This window comes from Protopterus annectens, chromosome 1.part0 (genome assembly GCF_019279795.1).
Source record: "Protopterus annectens isolate FY-2018-M chromosome 1.part0, PAN1.0, whole genome shotgun sequence".
In the NCBI taxonomy this organism is placed as follows: domain Eukaryota; kingdom Metazoa; phylum Chordata; order Ceratodontiformes; family Protopteridae; genus Protopterus; species Protopterus annectens.
This window is the reverse complement of record NC_056725.1, coordinates 164,348,729-164,369,787: the sequence shown is the minus strand read 5'-3', so window position 1 is coordinate 164,369,787 and position 21,059 is coordinate 164,348,729. Positions and strand designations below refer to the sequence as shown.

General features: G+C 43.3%; 1 protein-coding gene across 1 annotated transcript in view; it reads right to left on the bottom strand.

Annotated features, from left to right (window-relative positions):
- LOC122788139 (glia maturation factor gamma) overlaps window positions 1-21,059 on the bottom strand; it is a 515,865-nt gene that overhangs the window by 254,045 nt on the left and 240,761 nt on the right. Inside the window, exon 5 of the mRNA XM_044055132.1 lies at window positions 8,101-8,150. Coding sequence (XP_043911067.1) covers window positions 8,101-8,150 — 50 coding nt within the window. The remainder of the gene's footprint in view (window positions 1-8,100; window positions 8,151-21,059) is intronic.

Genomic DNA, 21,059 nt, shown 5'->3' with positions numbered 1-21,059 from the left:
TCTTCACCAAGAGATAAAGCATGGTGGAGGGGCATGTTTATCACTGAGCACCTCCCAAATCTCTGGAGTAAACAACCCACAAATTAAACAGTGCGACTCACTACTGTCCTTTAAACACAGCCTTGACAAGTGGATGGGTTTTCACTAATTTACTTCAAGACGGAGCATCTTGTATGACCCAAACAGAGAGAGAAGCTGCAGCCTGAGGAAGGGTACTAATAATGTGTGAATGGTCATAAGTCTCAGCAGCCTTGGAATAACTATGAAATCTAGATAAATGACCTGGAAGACAGTAATCAAAGTTTTAGCAGCTGCAATATCTTAAAGTGGAAAAACTGAAACTCCAAATTCTGCAAACTGAAACAATACATTACTTAATTCAGGTTGATTTTTATGTATGAGGAAATACAAAAAACATGCTGCTCAATAATAACTTGCATAATAAAATAAACATTTTTAACCAGATAAAGCAGTCTGGTCTATAGACCTTTTTCAACCAAGCAGAAAGTTAACCAATGGTTCACTGCCTCTTGCCCACAACCTCTTCAGAAGGCCAGCAAAGTCTAGGAAAAATTACCTTTGCCAAGCAAACAAGTTATACAGTATAGCTTCATACACTCATTAGTGACAACAACTGCAGTTTAACTTTTTTTAGAACCAGGTCTACATATTATTGTGTATGTTATGACATCTACCTATTGCATACAGGTTTAATTATGACATCTAACTGTTGCATACAGGTTTAAGATGCATTATCTTTTAATACCTTTTTCATTTGCTACTGCCACTTGGCCTGGAATGTGATTGAAAAGGGTCCTGTACCAGCCTACTCAGTCAGATAGCAAACAAAATAAATATAATTAAATTACGTATCTTCCCATAGCCCACCAAGGCCAGTTGAAACTGAAACCTCACCTCATTTGCTCACCAAAGAGGGCTGAAAGGCAAGACTCAGCAAGTTTAATTTCTCTGATAAGGCTTGAAATTAACCAGGTAATAGAAGTCTCCCATTCAACAATGGAAACATGGCAACAATCCAACGCCCCAGCAGGAGAGGAGTGAATTTAATCAATGCATACAGTGCGAATAAATGAATACATATAAGAAGTGCTTGTTTAAAACAAACAGTTATGTGCATTTTGTTTCATACTCATGTTAAGCACACTTATTGCTAGTTTAGCGTTTAGCTCTGTGTACAAAATTTACTGCAACAGATACATGGCCTTTTCATTACATGATGTCACGACACCAGCATATCCCTGAAATATTCCACACAGCAGGACATGAAAAGACTGGGGAGAAAATACATTTAAAACGTGTCATGGTGTAGATCATGGGAATTTACACATCATCCAAGATGTGAAAACATCCCATCCCAGTCTTCCCTATAATCCCACCAAGATCCTGAACATTTTAAGTTGTTTGCCATAATTTTAAATTTGCTTTGAAAATCCCATCTTCATTCTGCTTTGCACATTCTCTTGTGGACAAAACTTCCCCAAGCTACTGTTGCACCTCCTCCTCCTCCTCCTCCTCACAATACACTCAGCTTTCCTCTCCCTTCCATTTCCAGTTCCTAACTGAGCTAAATGAATTACACAGGCAGCATTAACCTTACCCACAGTTTCCAGGGGTGGAGGGTGGGATGACTAAGGAAATTAGAATTATCCAAGGAGACATTTTGATCTTTGTTAACAGTACAGACAGAGTCTAACAGTCCTGGGTGGGCAGCCTACTGAAACATATCCCTGATCAATGGAACCCTAAAGGACGGTCTGGACCTAGAAGCAGTGTCTGGCACAGGTGTTTAGTGAGGATCAAGTTGCAGTAGCAGAAATGTAATCCAAAGATGCATTTCAGGGGAAGAAAAAAAAATGCTGAGGTGATCATAGTTCTAGATGAAGAAAGATGAAGAAGCCTCCAGCAAGGCACATAATTCCTTCCAGAACTTAAATATAAACAAAGGAAATATAACAAAAGCCAATCAGCCAAACTGAGTTTAGAGACAGTCTGCACCAGTTTCTGCAACCCACAAGAAACACAGCTGATTAAGTTTCTCGAATGCCTTTGTTCTGTCCACACAAACCATGAGTTATCTGTGGTTGAAACATTCTTAAACGTGCATGTTTTTTTTCATTTACACTTGAAGTTCAAACAAGCATGACAGCACTTGTGTTTTACTTGAATACAGTTATTGCTTTTGCAAGGTCCCTTTCTGGTTGTTCTGGATGTATTTACAGTGTTTGCCAGGACTGATCTCTCACCTGCTTACACTGACTTTCTTCCTCACTCCCATTCCTACTTACTCCATTAAAAAAGTAGTAGTACTTGCATAAATTTAAACCTACTACCATGGGGCCTGAGCAATTGCCAAGAACCTCTCAAACCCGATGCTGACACTCTAGCAAATCTTGAAAAATATAAACTTCTCTGAGCCAAAAGGGTTTCATGGTGCCTCACTTCTGACATGTCAGGGAAGAAATTGAATTTTTTTTAGACTGGGCCACTGGTACAAAAACAGCTGAGAGAACCACCAGATGCACAATAACACTTCTAAAGCAAACAACTTCAGAAGCAGATGGCACAGCAAATTGGGCAACAGATATGCATGTATCCTGTGGTTTGTGTACACATTAGGGTATATGTCTGAGCTGTTGTCCCAAATCTCTTTATAACTGATTACTATCCCCAGTCTTCAACTTCAAGCCCTACTTACTGAATATGGGTCATCAGCACTCCAGAAAACCCTTTACCTAGGCCAACAGGCCGGCATAAGCAATGTTTCACAAATTAGGAGAACAATCTTTATGGCAGATAAAAGAATAAGATCCAAATCTATGGTCTTGTAAATAACTCCTTGCAAAAAGCATATCATGTAGCATTAAAGGACAGATGGTAATGACCAACAGAATGCTAGAGCCACTGCCAAGACTTTGGACTCTATGATGCATGTGTTATCCATCCATTTTAAGGACATCAGTGAAGCCCCATATGAATATGTCAAATGAGTTCTGGACAGAATACCAGGGAGACACCAAACTGGAGAATATTGTACTACAGAGGGCTATAAAATAAAGCAAGGAAAACTAAAAATATGCAGTAAGAGAACACATTTGTACAGAACTATCAATGTACAAGAAAGGTGTCAACTATAATACAAATGCACTGCACTAGCAAAGCATAGTGTGTAGAAGTAAAGAAAACCAAGGAAAGGCTGGGAACATTTATGGTAGCCATCAGGAAACATTCCAGAGAAAGAATAGGGTGCCTGGAATGCACTAGTAGGGAGTCTGCATAGGGTGAAGACCTATAGGGAATGTCATAGGGACCTGGAACAGATGAAACAAATATTGCAAGAGAGGCTGATGCAGCTGTAACTGCAGCACTTTTGTGAGCTTTTACAATAGTCCAGCTCTATGACAGAAGGATAAAACTTCAACAATCCAGAAGGTCCACATATGATTAGTTGCTTGAGAAATGGAAAATCTGGGCAAGGGAGGGTAGCAGGGAGCATCAAACAGCAGCTTGTCAACCTTGGCATGACGCGCTGGTGGCTGTCTAACTGTATGCAAATGTAAGCCTGCAGGCAAAACAGCCATAACCAGAAATATATGCCAAGCCTACCAAGCAAGTGACTTATAAATCTCATCAGCATGTGGGGTGGAGCACTGACATGTAGAAGGAGGGTACAACAGGCCTTTGGGGTGACAAGGGTTAATCTAGTCAGCCAGCAAGGGACAGGGTTAAGGCCCTAACAGGAAAAACAACATGGATGCCTATCTGAATAATTTCATCTGAGACTGCCTCTTGCCCTGTGAGGAAAGGGAGGGGTGACTGATTACAATAGGCAGGCAGTGGAGGAGTGATAAAGAATGTTTAAATAAATACCCATATGATTACAAGGTACCTTGGGGCAGAAGAATGTGCGATTACATCAGTTCCTCTTCCTCTTAGTATTTATTTACTTATTTTAATAAGCAGTAGACTACTGCTAATGCACTGCCAGAATCCAACAAAGAATGTCTTCTCCTCATCAGACTCAAATCAAAGACATAAAACTTCCATTAAAACAGATACTGCCAGCTTCTACCTTTGGCCTGCATGGCTATCTAATAAGACAAAGGCAGACAAAGAGGCATCCTAGTTTTACAATGCTCAAATGTACATGTTCCTTGGATACTACTTCCACATCTGTTCCTAGCAGGCTAACCCATTGTTTGTCTGGTACCTCCTTCAGGCCAGTACCTGCCATAAACAGAAGTCATACTCATCACAGTGCTGGATCCTTTCATCCTAGTCCACCCGATAAGACTGATGGGTAACGAGCTGCTTGTCAGATCTCATCTGGCCCTGCTGGGTCTCCAATTTCCATTCAAGATCTTCTCCTTGCATAATCTCCTTTTGTACAGACTTTCAAAATCGAGGAGGACAAATGTGAGAGAGAGACAGAACAGATTCCTTTTGGTCTACCAAGTCTTCAGAAAACAGAAGTAGGATGGTATATCGTGCAGAGGTAAGATGAAAGGATCCAGTGTTATAGTAAGTACATAATGTAATCCAGCCCATCTGATCCAAATGATGGGTCAGAATCCCAAGGTACCTGTAATCTAGGATGGCATTACAACAAGATAACCTTTAGGAAAGTTTCTCCAAAATAAGCCCTGGATCAGGACGCAACAATGTTAGGTAAAAAACTGTGTATTAAGACCAAGTTGCTGTGGCACAAATTTCAACCAGAAGGCTTTCTACAGAAGGCTGCAAAAGTAGGCCATCTTCCTTGTAGAATGAACTTTTGGTTTAAATGGTAAAAAAATGTGTTCTACGAAGCACAGACAAAGGAAATACAATCAGATAACCATCCGGACAAGGTCACTTTAGACACTTTTTACCCCAGTTTGTTTGGAGCAAAGGAGACCAAATTAATTTAGCTTCCCCTAAATGATTTTGCCCAATCTAGACAGAATCTCGGCTGCCTCTGAACGTCCAGTGTGTGAAGACTGTGCTCCCATGGTTAGTATGGTTCAGGTAGGAAAGAAGCAAAAAGGAAGGGTGGTTCAAATTATTCTACAATGCAACCTTGGGAACAAGGAAGAGAATGGTAGGGAGGGACATTTTTGGTAGGGAGGGACATTTTTATGGAAAATTAAGTAAGGAGTACCTGAAGTTATGAAACTCTTCTGGCAGATGTAGCCACCACTAAAAATAGTTTTCCAAGACAGAAATTTTAGCTGTGCTGCAGATGCAGCTCAAATGTGTTTTTGTCATGGTTTCAAAGGCAAAACTGAGCTCCCAAGGTAGAAATGGATCACTGATGAGATACTGTAAAAGAAAGGTTCCTTTAAGGAAAGTTTTACACAACTTGTCAGAAGTAAAGATTCAATGCTGTTATGGAAGTTAGATATAGGAGCCAGCTGAACCTTGACTGTGGAGCAACTGCAGCCTTTATCAAGCAAGTTTGAAAACTGAAGATTTCAGGAATAGATGCCGAGGGGATCAATGCCCTACTTTGCTGTCCATAAGGAGAAGCATTTCTATTTACTCCTGTATACTTTGCAAGATGATACTTTTAGAGATGTGGAAAGAAGGCAAACTATACTTATCAGATGATAGTCAGTCCCATTAGCCATTAAGAAAAATGGAGAAACCAAACAGTTAATTTGAGACTAAGTCCTGGATAAGCTGACTAGATAGGTTAGAATAGATCCTGATGGGGATCTTGAAGCCACGGGTGCTTCATCAAGTAAGGCCTGAAGAAGTGAAACAATTTCTGGCCATCATGGAGCAATTCAGATCACAGTAGCTTTGCATATTGCTGCCTTCTGTAAAAACCTAGACATTATAGAGGAAGGGGAAAGGCACATAAAAGGCCAAAGAGCCACTATGTTCAGAAAATCTTTCCATGGCTGTGTCTCGGGGGTGGGGTGGGGGTCAAGGTGAAATAGTTACTGTATTTTGTATTGGTCAGAAATGTAAAAGTGTAGCAAGGAAGCCCCAGGGGTTAAAATATGGGAGGATGGTCCCACTGAGCCTGTCTACATGGTAGTACACATTCCAAGGAAAGCAATCAGAAAGTGATGTGAAGCAACTAAGATAGTGGGATCTGACAAACTGGCGTGAAACACAGGAAAGAAGCCTAGGAGAGAGAAAAAAGGCAATTCTCTCTCACAGAGATGGTGACTGGCAGCAGGACTTGTCCTGAACAATGACTATCAGCTCTAAAAGGAGCAATCTGATGAAGGCTGCTTAGCTACAGCAGCAGTGAGGGGTCAGATCCAAATGTAGAGCTTTAGAAACAGAGGAAGGCCTAATATAGTCAGACTTTCTCTTTTTCACAGTCCTTATTGCTCTCACAGTCCTTATCCTTTCATTTGTCTGAGGAAGGGTTGGGGGAGACTCTTCAAAATGAGTTTGTCACCCATATTTCCAAAGATCTAGGCCCACAGGACTTGCAGATGGAAAGGTCTGCAGTCCAGTGATCTTGCCTCAAACTCATCATAGGGAAGTGTATCCTGGGGCAGAATTTTGCGGCCGTGTTTGTGGAGGCTCTCTCTGTAACGTTCAGTAAGTGCGGCTTAAAAGCAAAGACAGTCACCTCAAAAGCAAACTGAAATGGAAAACAAACAAACTGCCACACTTAACTATTAACAAGAAAAAGGCCCACTAGCAGGCTATTATAAAACGCAGAGAACTTTATCACTTGACTAAACAATAAATACTAGTTTGATTAGGGGAGCAATTGTACACAACACTCAAAAAGACTTGAGGAAGAAAGAAGGCAAGTATCAGGAGACTAAACATCACAAAGTGTACACAAAATTTAATAAGAACACCTATAATCCTAAAGGAGCTACAAGCTTCCAAGTGAAAGAGGTTGACAGAAAACAATTTTGTATAAAAATGGAGCACTCAGATGTGACAGTAAGTCCCATATCAAGGCAGCAAATAAAATCTGGGGATAGTAAGTACCCAAGGAGATTATGAGAAGGAAAAATCTTAAAGGAGCTCAAACTTTGAAACACTAGCAGGGATGGATCCAGTAAGATAAGTGGCTCAATACTCATCAGCTAGATCAGACAAGGCAGGATGAACAGATCAAACAGATCAGTTTTACTTTTCAGAGGCTGCTACATTTTCAGGAGTCAGACCAGAAGAAAGACATCACTCTCTCCTGACTGGCAACATTGCTACAGACATGGACAACAAACTGCTTAACAACCTTTGAATTCCCCTACCAAATAACTGGAGTGGCATCTCTGTTACATTCTTACAAAGACCACTGCCTAGCAGAAGACTACTAATAAAGTCACACAAAGCACCACCTTAACCCTCATGGAAGCTCCTATATCAAACATTGCCAAAATGCAACAAATTTGTCTAAATTTAAACTACAATATCTCCACCACCTCCAATGCCTGTAGATATTAAACATTACAACTGCAGGACAAACTGCTGAACAGGATGCTCAAATTTTGCTCTGCTGCTCTAACTCATGGCTCTAGGGTGGCTGTTAGTTCATATTTCAACATTTAGAAGTCTAATACTACCTTAACCATCACACTGTTACATTAGATTATCAGAAATACAACTAAAAGACTTTTAAAAAGATGATTTAGTTAAGCTTTGCCTCCGTTATCAAAAATCAACCCTCCAACACCGCAGAGAAAATTTCCCCACTGAAAAACAGGACTAACTAACTCACATGTAAAATACTACAATTCTAAGTATCTGTTTCTTTCGGCTTTTCCCGGTTAGGGGTCACCACAGCGGAACTCCGGTCCGCTAATGATTGGTAGTTGATTTTTACGTGCCGAGTTACCAGCCCTGACGCACAACCTTCAACGAAGGTACGCCCATTCACACATGTCTCCATGCAGAAGACGCTCTAGCTGAGAATCGAACCAGACAGCGTTTTACTGTGAGGCGACAACGCTACCACCACCGCTTAAATATTTATACCTACTAAGGTGATAAGAGGATTAGGGAAGAGGACATCATTAGTACATGGTATCCAAAATGACTGTATTGTACTGCTTGATTCACTACAAATTAAAAATCTGTGGTAAAGTATTACAAAAATATTTCACTGTTTCAAAAGGATATCGAGGCTGCCTTTCAGGAAGTTCATTTTTCAACTCCTCAGGGGAAAGATCCTGCAAGAAAAGGAACCAAGAATTGTTTAATTTATTTCTTTTGACAAAATTCATATCCAAATCCAAACAGTTGAACTTAATGCAATTCCATAATACAGAGACTAAATTAATACAGAAAAAAACCATCAATAACCTGATTTTCCATCAATTTTGGTTGCCTAAAAGTAACAAACTGATTTCTTTAAAGCGATTAGCTGATCACAAGCCATACAGACTCTTTGGTCTAGTATCCTGCACATTTTCTGCTATTAAAAGAAACCCTCAAGTTTGGACAAAGTTTTTGGCAATTCTTCAGCCAACAAGTAACTGCTAATATTAAATGTTGGACTGCACTGGTATTTGAATGCAGCAATCTAAGAGGGAAGAAGGCGGACTCCAAGAAGCAAAGGGTAGGATCCACAACTTCAGCTCAAAGTACAGTTGTGTTAAGTTGAACTTACCATAACCGTAGATGTTTGAATGATCATTGCTGCAGTAGCCTCAACTACATGGCTTATACCCTGCCAAGGATATAAAAGCTGGACAGCTTCAAAAGCTTCAAGGCACCTTCCACATGTCTAAACTGTAAAAGCAGCTCAAGCTGAGCTAACTAAAAAGACACATTTGGGCACAAAGCCCTTCAGAGCTTTCCTGCCAGCAGAGTGGGGGAGACTGAGCCCTGAAACAAGGCCAACAACAAAAAATTTCCACACACTAGCATAAAACACATACCAAAAAAGTACAGTTCTGTACACTTACCATAAATGTAGATGTTCGAGTGTATTCACTGTTGCAGCCATTACATTTGGGTTATCTGCTGGCAGGTAGCCCTCAGTCAGCCTGATTAACAAAGCCTTAGGTCCAGCGTCAGTTGCTGTCCCTTCTTCCATGACGTCAGGTCGTCAGGGGTATAACACATGCAGCCGACTCCATTACATCAGTTTTTCTTGCCCCAGATGTCAGGTGCCCCCCTAATGGGGAGAAATTAAATATAAAAATACAATGATATACCTCCAACAAAAAAGCAAATACACCAAAAAGGCTTTTAAGCATAGTAAAGGAAAATAGAGGTATAAGCCAAAAGAAGTTAGGGGGCTGGAGGAAGGATAACCAGGACTGCAACAGTGAATACACTCGAACATCTACATTTATGATAAGTGTACACAACTGCACTATGTTCTTCGTGTTTCACTGTTGCAGTCATTACATTTGGGTAGATTCCCAAAGCTGTGGTTGGCAGGAGGAATTTAGATAGCATAAGGACCAGCTATAAGGCCCTGCAAGACTGCAGTGGCAATGCCAGATTTAGAGAAAATTGGCAAGTGATGATGCTTGGTGAAAGTATGCACAGCCAGGTAGCGGCTTCTAGGAAGTCCCTGGTAGGGACACCTCTGAGAAAGGCTGTAGAGGTAAGATGCAGCCCTGGTGGAGTGAGGTCTGATCCCCTGGGGGATACGTTTTCCATGGTGCTTATAGCAGAAATGAATGCAATGGCCTATCCATTCAGAAATGGTTTGCTTTGAAATAGCCTTCCCCTCTGCCCCTGTAGCAAATGCCACCAGCAGTTGTTCAGATTTTCCTTTGAGGTTTAGTCCTGTCCAAGTAGAATCTAAGTTGTCTGTGCACATCTAATGAATGCAGTATCCGTTCCCCTTTGTTCTGTGGGTTGGGAAAGAAGGTTGACAAATTAATAGACAGATTAAGAGCCGCACTGGATACCACCTTGGGCATGAAGGATGGATTGGTTCTGACGGACACTCTGTCCACATGAAAGAGGATGAAAGGCTCCACTGCCATAAGGGCCCGTAATTCAGACACCCTTCTAGCTGAAGTGATTGCTAAAAGGAAAGCTGTTTTCCAAGAAAGAAATGTTAAGTCTGCAGTAGCAGCTGGCTCGAAAGGAGGTAGAGTGAGTTTCTCCAAAACCAAGTTAAGGTCCCAGGCTGGGGTTGGAGCTCTCCTGGGTGATCTCAAATTTTTGGCCCCTCTGAGGAACTGCTTAAGCAGGGGATGAGAGAAGAGGGGAGGTTCTGTGCTACAATGAGTTGAAATGGCTGAGGCATGGATTTTAATGGAAGAAAAAGACAGGCCCTTGTAAAGCATCTCAGTTAAGTACTGTAAAATCTGAGGTAAATTGGGCGCTGCTATGCTCATCCCTTGAGATTGGTTCCAGGCACAGAATAGTTTCCATTTTCCAGCATAAGATTTTCTAGTACTAGGCCTCCTTGCCTCTAAAATGATATCCACCACAGGTTTACTGAGGGATGGTAGAGGAGAGATTAAGTAATTACCCAGGCTGCAAGGTTCAGTGTTAGAAACTGAGTGTGCAGAATCTGATTCTCCTGCTGAGACAACAGGGAAGGAGTCTGAGGCAGGTGCCATAGGGAGATCAGTGACGCACTGTGCAGGAGGCGGTACCAGTGTTGGCGAGGCCAGTCTGGAGCAATCAAAATCATCCTTGGTTTGTCCTGTTTGATTTTTAGTAGTACTTTGTAAAGCAGAGGCAGAGGGGGGGAAAGCATAGACGGATAGGTTTTTCCAGCTGAAGGACAAAAGCATCCCTTTTCCAGACTTGCTTGTGGGGAAGCCTTGTGCAAAATCTGTCCAATTGGTAGTTTTGGAGAGAGGCAAACAGGTCTATATCTGGGCTCCCCCATTTGCTTGTCAACATGTTGAAAATCCTTGGTTCCAGTTTCCACTCGTGTGGGTCCATGAGGTTTCTGCTTAGTCTGTCTGCCAGTGTATTTCATTTTCCTGGCAGGAATTGAGCTTGTAGGTGCACTTGGTAGCTCAAGGCTGTGTTCCACAATGCCATGGCTAGTCTGCAGAGGGGGTAAGAATGTGTACCCCCCTGCTTTGTACCACATAACAGTGGTCTTGTCCTCTTTACCATAAGTTGTCCTGGAAGAATGTGGTCCTTGAAGGCTGTCAAGAGCATTCTGTACAGCTTACATTTCCTTTTGATTGATATGCAGATGCATTTGACTTGGGTTCCATTTGCCTTGAATGCACTTCCCCTGCCCAAGTGAGCCCCCCATGCATAGTCTGATGCGTCTGAGCGGCAGGGGGTGGTGTGAAAGGTAGTCCCTTGTTTTGGTGGCAGGCCTCTGTCCAACAAAGGAATTCTAGGCATAGGCAAGGTATGATAAGAATTATTGCTTCTAGATCCTGAGAATGTTGACACCATAGGCTTTTTAGATAGCACTGTAGTTTCCTCATATGCAGTCTTGCATATGGAATTAGAAGAATGCAGGAGGCCATGAATCCCAAGGCTTGCAATAGTGGTCTTGCAGACAGCAGGGTTTTTGTGGCCACTTGTTTGAAGTAGGTTGTCAAATAAATTTGTTTCTCTGGCGTGAGGAAAGCCATCTGGGAAGTTGTATTCAAGCTTGCTCCCAGGAATACAAGTTGTTGACAGGGTACCCGGTGTGATTTCTTTTCATTTATGGTGTACCCCAGACAAGTTTGAATCCTTTGTACAAAGGCCAGATGATTCAAAAGTATGTCCTGGCTTTCTGCCTGAATTAGACAATCGTCCAGGTATGGGCATATTTGAATATTTCTTTGCCTGCAAAATGCAATAACTGGAGCTAGGCACTTTGTGAATACCCTGGGCGCAGTAGATAAGCCAAAGGGCAGTGCAGAGAACTGATAGTGCGTATAGCCTGCTTTGAAGCGTAGGTATCTTCTGCAAGATTCCTTGATTGGGATGTGCAGGTATGCTTCCTTTAAATTTAGTGTTGCCAACCAGGCATCTTTGTCTAGCATAGGAAGTAATTGGTGAAGAGTCAGCATCTTGAATTTTGGAATGTCCAAAAAGGTGTTTAGAGTAGACAGGTCCAGGATAGGGTGCCATGAATTGTCTTTTCTGGGTACCAGGAAAAGTCTCGAGTAGAAACCTTGTTATTTTTCCTCTTCTGGTAGCAGTTGAATAGCCCCCATGCTTGAGAGAAAAAGCACTTGTTTTTGGGCCTCTACCCACTGACTTGGTGGTAGGTCCAGCCATCCGCTTGGTGTTGGCAATGGGTGGAAGTGAAATCTGTATCCCTGGAACACTGTATTTAAAACCCATTTGTCCTGGGTAACGAGTTCCCAGTTCTTTGCATGAAGAGCAATCTTTTCTCCCCAAAAAGGCAGTCAGTTGATAAGTGCTTGGAAATTTTAAACAGAAGTCATTGAGACAGTTTACCATAGGAGGGAGTCTTATTACTCCCAGATTTGGAAGTGGAGGCCCCCCACAGCTTAGTCCTGTGTGTCCCCTGGGACTGAAACCTGGGGCTTTTGCTGTGTCTGGGTTTGGCTCGAGAAGACCTGGAAGGGGCTGGAAAGGACCAATTCTTAGAGGGCCAGTTGGACAGTGGTCTCACCTTCAATAACCACATCACCACAACAGTCAGGAAATCCGATGTGGCACACCTCATCACTAAGAGCTTTTCATCTAGAAAAAAAGGAGGTCATTGTCCTACTCTACTCATCCCTCATTAGACCCATTATAAAATACAACACCCCATTTGGTATGTTCCTCTCAAGACATCTGCAACTGGAAAGGCCGCAGAAATACCTCACTAAAAGAATCAAAGGCCTAAAACAGATGCCCTATGCTAACCGCCTTAAACTCCAGCTATACTCTGTCGCATATAGTCTACTCCGAGGCGATCTCTGCTTAACATACAAGGCCATGTCAAACCCACTGCTGTTGGACATGCTACACTTAAAGAAATCCCATTGCTGTTGGACATGCTACACTTAAAGAAATCCCAATCCCTCAGAACCACATGCTCCATCTAAATCTAGTCATCACAATAAACAAAACATGCTGGAGGGATAGGTTCCTGACCCAGAGACTCCCCAGACTCTGGAATAGACTGCCGATACATGTCAAGCAGAGTGCCTCTTTGGCCCTCTTCAAAAGGAACCTTAATGATTGGATGGAAGAATGAAAATTCACCCTGGGGATCATGCCAGTCGCCCTGCTAGACACAGGTCCAGGGAAGCAAATAGTGTGGGAAGAAATAGCCAGGGAATTGTTATGGCTTGGCTTGTATAGGCCTTAGGGCCGATAGCCTAGTACCAACCTATGAACCTATGACCCAGTGGCTACTAAATCTAGGTGTATGAACTTGTAAGAAATCTTTAACAGTTTGCATAGATTTCACTTTATCCTCCATCTTTTTAAGAACTTTCTCAGCCTTGTTGCCAAACAAGCGGCCCTGATTTATGGAAGCATCCAACAATTTAGCTTTAACACGATCAGGCAAGGATTGCTCCTTTAGCCAAGCATGCCTTCTGAGCACAGACCCAGTAACAGCAACCCTGGAAGAGGCTTCTAATGAATCAAAACTACACTGCAAAGTACATTTTCCAACTTGTTCAGCAGAATGCATTAAATCCTGTAATTCTTTATTTTCCACACAGTTGGGAATAATCTTCTGTTCAAGCAATCCAATAACATGTTGCTGATACTTTAACATATGAAACTGGCAGTTTAAAGCCCTAATGGTCAAGGTTGCAGAAGTGTAAGCCTTCTTACCCCATCTATCCAGTGCCCTGGAGTCTCTCAGAAGGGGTAGGATTTTTAGCAGTAGAAGCCTTAATGCCCTGTGAAATAGTCTCTGGATCCGCAATAGGGTTTTTAAAAAGGAACTTGTGTGACTCAGGGACTCTGTAGTATCTGTCAGGTTTTCTGGGAGCAGGAGGGCAAGGAATCAGGGGCCAAACTAGATTCCGAAAAAGCAACAACAACAATGTCTAGTACAGGAGGAATAGCTGCTGAGGTAGGAGTAAGAAATCCCTAAGCCTCTTTTTTGAATCAGAAAAATCCTGGCTTTCCCAGTAGAAATGCTCCCTTAGAGTATGCAAGTTTTCCCCAAAACAAAAATCCTCTGTATGGGAAAGCAGAGGGAATAGAGTCCTCTGCATCAGAATCCTCATAAGGACAAATCCAGATCATCAGAAGAATCAGAAAAAGCAATCCTGGTCAGAAGATTCATAAACGGCTTCAGTCCTTGGCCTCTTAGAAAGGGGGGGTTGGGTACCCCTGATTAGAGTTATTAAATCTTCAGCCATTCTTATTTGTTTTTTACGCATAGAGGCATGTGGCCTGGGCGTCGTGTTTTTAGGCATGGTTCGAGATTTAGGCCCAAGTGAAGAAGGAGGCGTCGGTTTAATATGCAAGTCCATAGGCCTGAATACACACTCAGAAGCCAGTGCCTGCACAGCGGCTCCGGACTCATTCAAGGTAGAGACATCCGCGGGTTCCATAGTTGAAGCATCTCACGGCATACCAGACTCAGAATGGGTCTCAGTAGAGGCCTGCGAATCAGAAGTAGTGGGTATCAGGGGCTGCAAAAGCGCCTGAGTACCGGTGAACTGGCGACTGGCTTAGGAGAAGCGCCGTCTGCAGTTTTGGACCTCGGCGGCCTGTCTCTGTCATGATCTTTGCATTTTTTTGGAACCCCGGTAGTCAGATGGCTAACCTACATTTCTGGATAATTAAACCGAGAAGCTAAAGATTTAGAGGCAAAAATATACCGACTACGGATAGTGCGCTGATTAAATAAAGCACAAAACCGACAGCAAGGTACGTCGTGGTCAGGGCCTATGCAAGGAATACAGTACATATTAAAATCTTTATGAGGTATTTGCTTTCCACAAGTAATGCAATTATTAACTTTTACTGACATCGGTAAGGAGCAAGAAAAAGTTTCCCCAACGGGGTACTTAACTTTAGTTGAAGACTTCGGTTCTGAAACTCGAAACGAAGATTTCAGGAGTCGGACGACTGGCACTTGCGAACTGCTTCTGCTTCGGGCACAGCACGGCAAGAAAGACTGATGTAATGGCATCGGCTGCATGTTTTATACCCCTGATGACCTGATGTCATGGAAGACGGGACAGCAACCGATGCTGGACCCAAGACTTTGTTAATCAGGCCGAATGAGAGCTACCTGCAAGCAGATAACCTAAATGTAATGACTGCAACAGTGAAACACGAAGAACATCAAAGGTGATGGAAGGAGAGAGCAGCTACTGCAGCAGTTATTTGAACATCTACTGTTATGGTAAGTTCAGCTTGCACAACTGTCCTATGTTCTTCACATTGATCACTGCTACAGCCTTAGCTATACGGGTTGATTACTGTAACCTAACTATATTTGGGAAGAGAAGGAGGAGGAGGAGTAAGGGTCCAGCAGGCCCTGGAGAACAGTCCTAGCAAAGCATGATCTAAACACAGAGAAGGAATTCAGCTTACAATACTTTGTAAAAGTATGTACAGAGGGCCAAGTGCAGCTGCTAGTATACATCTAAAATCCAACCCTTTCCAAAAAGCCATACAAGCCAAAGTCCTTGTAGAGCAGGCTTTGACCCTGCCTGGAACAGATCTGTCATGGCAAATATAACAAAAGGTAATAGCCTTAGATAGCTATTTGGAAATAGTTTGTTTCAACACAGGTGGACCCTTCTTCTAACCTTCAAAAGAAAAGAAAAATTGATCAGAGGATCTGAAAGATTAATTTCTGTCAAGATACTACCAAAGCTGTCTGTGGGCATCTAAGGTATGGAGTATCCTTTCTCACTCATTTTTAGGTTCAGGAAAGAAAACGGGGAGATGGATAGCTTGGCTTAAAGTAAACTCAGATACCACTTTAGGTTTAAAAGAAGTATTAGCTCTCAAAGAAACCTTGTCCTTGTGGAAAAAAGAGGCAGGGTTGACTCACCATAAGGGCTTGCAACTCAGAAACCCCTCTTGCAGAGGTCAGAGTAGTCAGTAAACGGTTTCCCACATTAAGGACCTCAAGTCAGCCAGATCAGCTGTTTCAAATGTGTGTTTCTAACACAACATTAAAATCCCAAGTTGAGGCCATTGGTTTACTTGGAGGTCCCTTACGCAAAACCCCATTCAAGGACATTCTGACATGCAACTTCCTTAAAATATAGAAGGATCCATGGGCAGAAATGCTGAAATGGGCATTAAAATTAATCTTGACAGATGAATAAGAAAGGTCATAGGATAGTAGCTCACACAAATATTGCCAGATCAGAGAACTAGTCCTAAATGGGTGGTGGTTATGCTGTTGGCACCAACTAGAAAACCTTTTCTGTTTGCCAATATAGGATTTTCTAGTAGCAGGCTTTCCTGCTTCCATTTGTACCTGCTGCACATCATCAGTAAACAGGTGCCTGAAAGGAACTAAAATCCTATCATCCAGGCAGTCAACTGAAGATGACAGATGTCAGGGGGTATAACACACCCTTGTTCTTGTGTGAGTAGATCCATTCTGTGGGGAAGCTTGTGGTAACTACCCCTGGACATTTCCAAAAGGAAAAACCATGGCTGCCTGGGCCAGAAGGAATCACCACAATGATCTTGGGGGGATTCATTCTGAAACCTCAGAAGCACTCTGAATATTACTGGAAAGGGTGGAAAGGAATACAAGAACAATCCTGTCCAAAACAAAGGCAGGCCTTCTTGCATGGAGTCCTGAGCAAAATTTTGCCAGCTGACTATTCAGAGAGGAGGCAAAGAGGTCAACTTGAGTAATTTCCCACAGATGTCAATCCTAGATCTAGTTTCCATTCTTAAGGGTCTGCCCTGGTCCTGCTCAGCTCGTCTACTACACAATGTTTCTCTAACAGGTTCATAGGTAGGTACTAGGCTATCTGCCCTAGGGCATTTATAAGCCTAGCCAGAATGTGTTGGCTTTCGCCTCCCTTTTAGATTAGATTCCTGAGCCTCTGTCCAGCAGGGCCATATAGAAGTGATCCCAGGTTTAAATTTACGATTTCCCATCCACTCATCAAGATTTCTTTTGAAGAGGGTCAGTGAGGAGCTCTGCCTAACATGGATTGGGATTCTATTCCAGAGCGAAGGAAGCCTCTGGGATATGAATCTATCCCTCCAGCATGGCCTATTTATTGTTGTGCTGAGGTTTAAATCCCTAGAGCATGTAGCTCTAAGGGATTTGGATTTCTTGAGGTGGAGCATGTCCATTAATTCCGGGTTAGACATGGCCTTGTACGTCAGGCAGAGATCGCCTCTGAGTAGGCAGTAAGCAACTGAGTAGAGCTGGAGTTTCTTTAGTCGAGCTGCATAGGGCATCTGTTTGAGGCCCACGATCCTCTTGGTGAGGTACTTTTGGGGTCTCTCTGGCTGTTGCAGGTGTCGGGTAAGGTACATCCCAAATGGGGCATTGTAGTCAATTATGGGCCTGATGAGCGATGAGTAGAGGGGCACAATGACCTCTCGATCTAGATGTGAACCCTTTCGTGATTAGGTGGGCTATATAGAAGGTTTTTTTTAACCACTTTGGCAATGTGATTATCAAAGGAGAGGTTGCTATTTACTTGGGTCCCCAGATCCCTAATTACATCTTCCATACTTAGTGGATTACTACCTATGTGGTAGTTTGTGGGCACACTGTTTTTCCCAAAGGGGATGACTATGCACTTTTTGGCATTTAGCTTGAGGCCATGGTTCAGACACCAGGTATCCATTTCTGTGAGACCCTTCTGGAGGATGCTTGTGTCAGCCGAAGAGTCAATTATGGCTCCCAGTTTGCAATCATCTGCGAACTTGGTCAGCCACAGTCCTCTCGTGCTTGCCTGCACCTCAGAGAAGTATATACCGAACAATAGGGGCCGCAGGACTGAGCCCTGTGGGACGTCACTTGTAACCGGTTTGGAGTCGGACATGGCACTCGCAACTCTGACCATGTGGGTTCTATCCCGGAGCCAGTTTGCAACGCATCTCATGACATAGGGGTTGATATTCAAGATGGTAAGCTTATTTATAATGCCAGAGTGGGGTATTGTGTCGAAGGCCTTTGCGAGGTCCAGGTAGGCTGTATGGACTACCTTTCCCTCATCTATGGCCTCGGTAACTGTTTCAAAGAAGTCAACTAGGGTTAAGAGGCAAGATTTGCCTTTAACAAAGCCAAATTGGGTAGGGTCCAGTGTCTGGAGGCTCCCAATGTCTGTTTATGAGATCCATGATGTGCGCCATAGCTTTGCAGACCAGGCTAGTCAGGCTTATAGGGCGATAGTTCCCGGGAAATCCGTTGTGGCACCACCTTTGTGGAGTGGGATAACTGTTGCTGTACGCCATTCTTTGTGTACATATCCTGTAGTAAGGCTGAGTTTGAACAGTGACTATGTGAGGGTTCAGTTCTTTTTGGAGCTCGTGTAAGACACAGCCCGGGACATCATCCGGTCCCATTGATGGTGTGTTTTTTGCTTTGGTGAGGGCTGCTTTCACCTGTGTGTCTGTGATGTCTTGGACACTACATTCTTCTGGGATAGACACTGGCCCTCTTGGGGGGGAAGGGGGGATAAAGTTTACACTGAACCTGTCCGCCAGGATGTTGGCAATGTCAGTGGGTTCAGTGTATTTTTTGCCATTTTGCACCAGCTCAGAGCAGATCTGAGAGTTGCCACCTAGATTCTTGACGTAGCTAAAGAAGGCCTTGTGATTATCTTTAGAGTCTTTGGCGATTTTTCTTTCGAAGCTGGCCTTTGATGATTTTATGAGGGATCATAGTTTCTTGCTAATACTGATCAGGGATGCCTTCCCTTTTTGGGATTTGGCTCTATCATGTAATAGTTTCCTCCTTCAGTTGTATAGCTTATTTATGGCCGGGGTCCACCAGACTGGTCTCCTGTTTTTGGAGGAGAGAGTCTTGGTTTTACTTGGGATGGCTCAATCCATGCATTCCTGTAGGTGCTCATATAATGCATTTGTAAAGGATTTTGCTGTTTGGGCAGCATTTTCCATTAGCCCAGGGGCTTTGAAGCTTTCCCCCTTGGTCTTGAGAAGTGTGAAGTTTGCTTTTGAGAAATTTTTCACAGTGGTTTCCTTGGCTGGGGGTGGGGTCGGGATGTGGATGTCCAGTGTGATTAGTTTATGGTCTGATCTTACCAACGAGGGGTTTACCTCTGGTATGGAACATTGAGCCCCCATGTTGGTGATGAGCAGGTCCAATATGTTGTCCCCTCTTGTAGGAGTGGTGACCAGTTGTTCCATGGCGTTTAAGTTTATAAACTCCAGGAACCGTTGGGCAAAGGAGTTGGGACTTGAGTAGTTTTTTCAGTCAATATTTGGGTAGTTGAAATCACCCAATACCATGGTGTTTGGTGAGACCTTCATATTCTCCAATGTTCTCAGGAATGCCGAGTGGGGGTCCTGAGACAAGGTGGGTGATCTGTAGCTAGCTACAAACTGAAAAGCAGTTTTGCCCACTGTTAGTTGCACATGGATGGTCTCCGATGCCTCGTGCAGTATCACTAACCTGGAGGTGTGGGTATCCTTGATGAAAATGGATACTCCCCCGCCTTTTATATTTCGGTCTGAGTTCTGGGGCCGAAAAGCATGGTATGAGTTATATCCTGGCAGTGCTGGGGTGCTCTCTGGAGCCTTGAATCAGGTTTCTGTTACTGCACAGATATCGATTTTCTCCATACTTATTACTCCATACTTCTGGCACTGAGTAGCATTACCCTTAGTTTTTTGTTTCTTGTGTTGTCTATGGAGGTGGGTTTGTCTTTTGAGCCTTGCCAAAAAAGGCACTATGGGGGTGACAAGAGCCTTAGCCAGTATTCGAAAGCCTAAGGGTGACAGATGCAAGCCGTTCCTAGCGAAGCAACGTGGCTTGTCGAGCATGTCATCCCAGGCTGACAGACACTGGATCCCCTTTGAATGACACCAATAGCTTAGCCAATTGTTTAAATTGATCATTTTGTCTTTATACTGTGGCATCATTCTTGGTGAGGGCAAGCTGCTACTCAGGGTCAGGGTCATAGCGGCCTGGGCTACATAATCAGAGAGCTACTCTAGGTCTCTTTTCATGTAGTCCAGGGAGGTACGTCTCAGGTCATTCACACCAACATGGACAATGACAGTCATATTTGTACTTGCTTTGGAGTGACCTGAGTGCTTGTGTTATGTGGCGGATCCTGGCACCCGATAGGCAGCTTACAGTGACCTTGTTCAGTTTGGTGAGCGAGACATCAGTGTGCCTGACAATAGAGTCTCCTATTACTAGTGTATCTGGTGTGTTATTTAGCCTTAAGAGCTGCGACTGTGTGGCACACTGACTTTGTGAAGTATGTGATACGTGGATATTGTTGTGGGGTAGCGGTTGCTTGAATGTCTGCTTTGGCAAATTTTTATTTAGAGCCTCCTAGTATGTTTTTGTGTGTTTTATGCATCTTGTTTGCAGATACGATTGGTCTATGTGAGACTGGTTGTGTGGTGCGAGTGGTTTCCTTCTCCTCCTGACTGCGCCAGTCTTCGATTGAGAGAGAGCTTGGTCTCCAGTTTGGCTGTATAGTTGCATCTCTCACATACATTTGAGTTTGTTGGAAGGAGAAGAGGGCTGTCTGTGTACATAAGGCAATTGTACATTGCCTCAAGATTCCCAGATTCACCAGCTGGACTGGAGAGTATACCTGAAACTGCCCTTTGGACACGCCTGAATAGTTTAAAGAACTGGTTTATTGATTGTCCAGAAGGGACGAACAGGGAGCCTTGTACTTCTAAATAGTATAAGGGGGTGTAGTGCTATAGTTTGTTCGTGCTTACTTGAGAAGTTTGAGCAAGTGCTGGGCTGTAAAAGGAAGGTTGAGTGCTTGTTTTGAGAGTTTGACTAGTTCTAAGGGAAAAATTGAAGAGCAGACTTTGTGGAGCCGGTAATAGTTTAAAACTGCTTAAATGTCGCTGAGCGACATTGCGCAAAACCGCGCAAATGTGGGTTTTAAGGCAGGGAGCTTGAAAGAGATAGGAATTAGCCCAAAACGGCCAATAAGCCCACTAGTTGCTGGGCTGAGACCACTCCTCCAGGGACAGATAGCCTGCTCAAAGCTGCCCACTCTCAGTGGTGAACAGAGAAGCTCCCTCCTATCCAAGTAAGGATATGGGCAACACAGAAATGTATA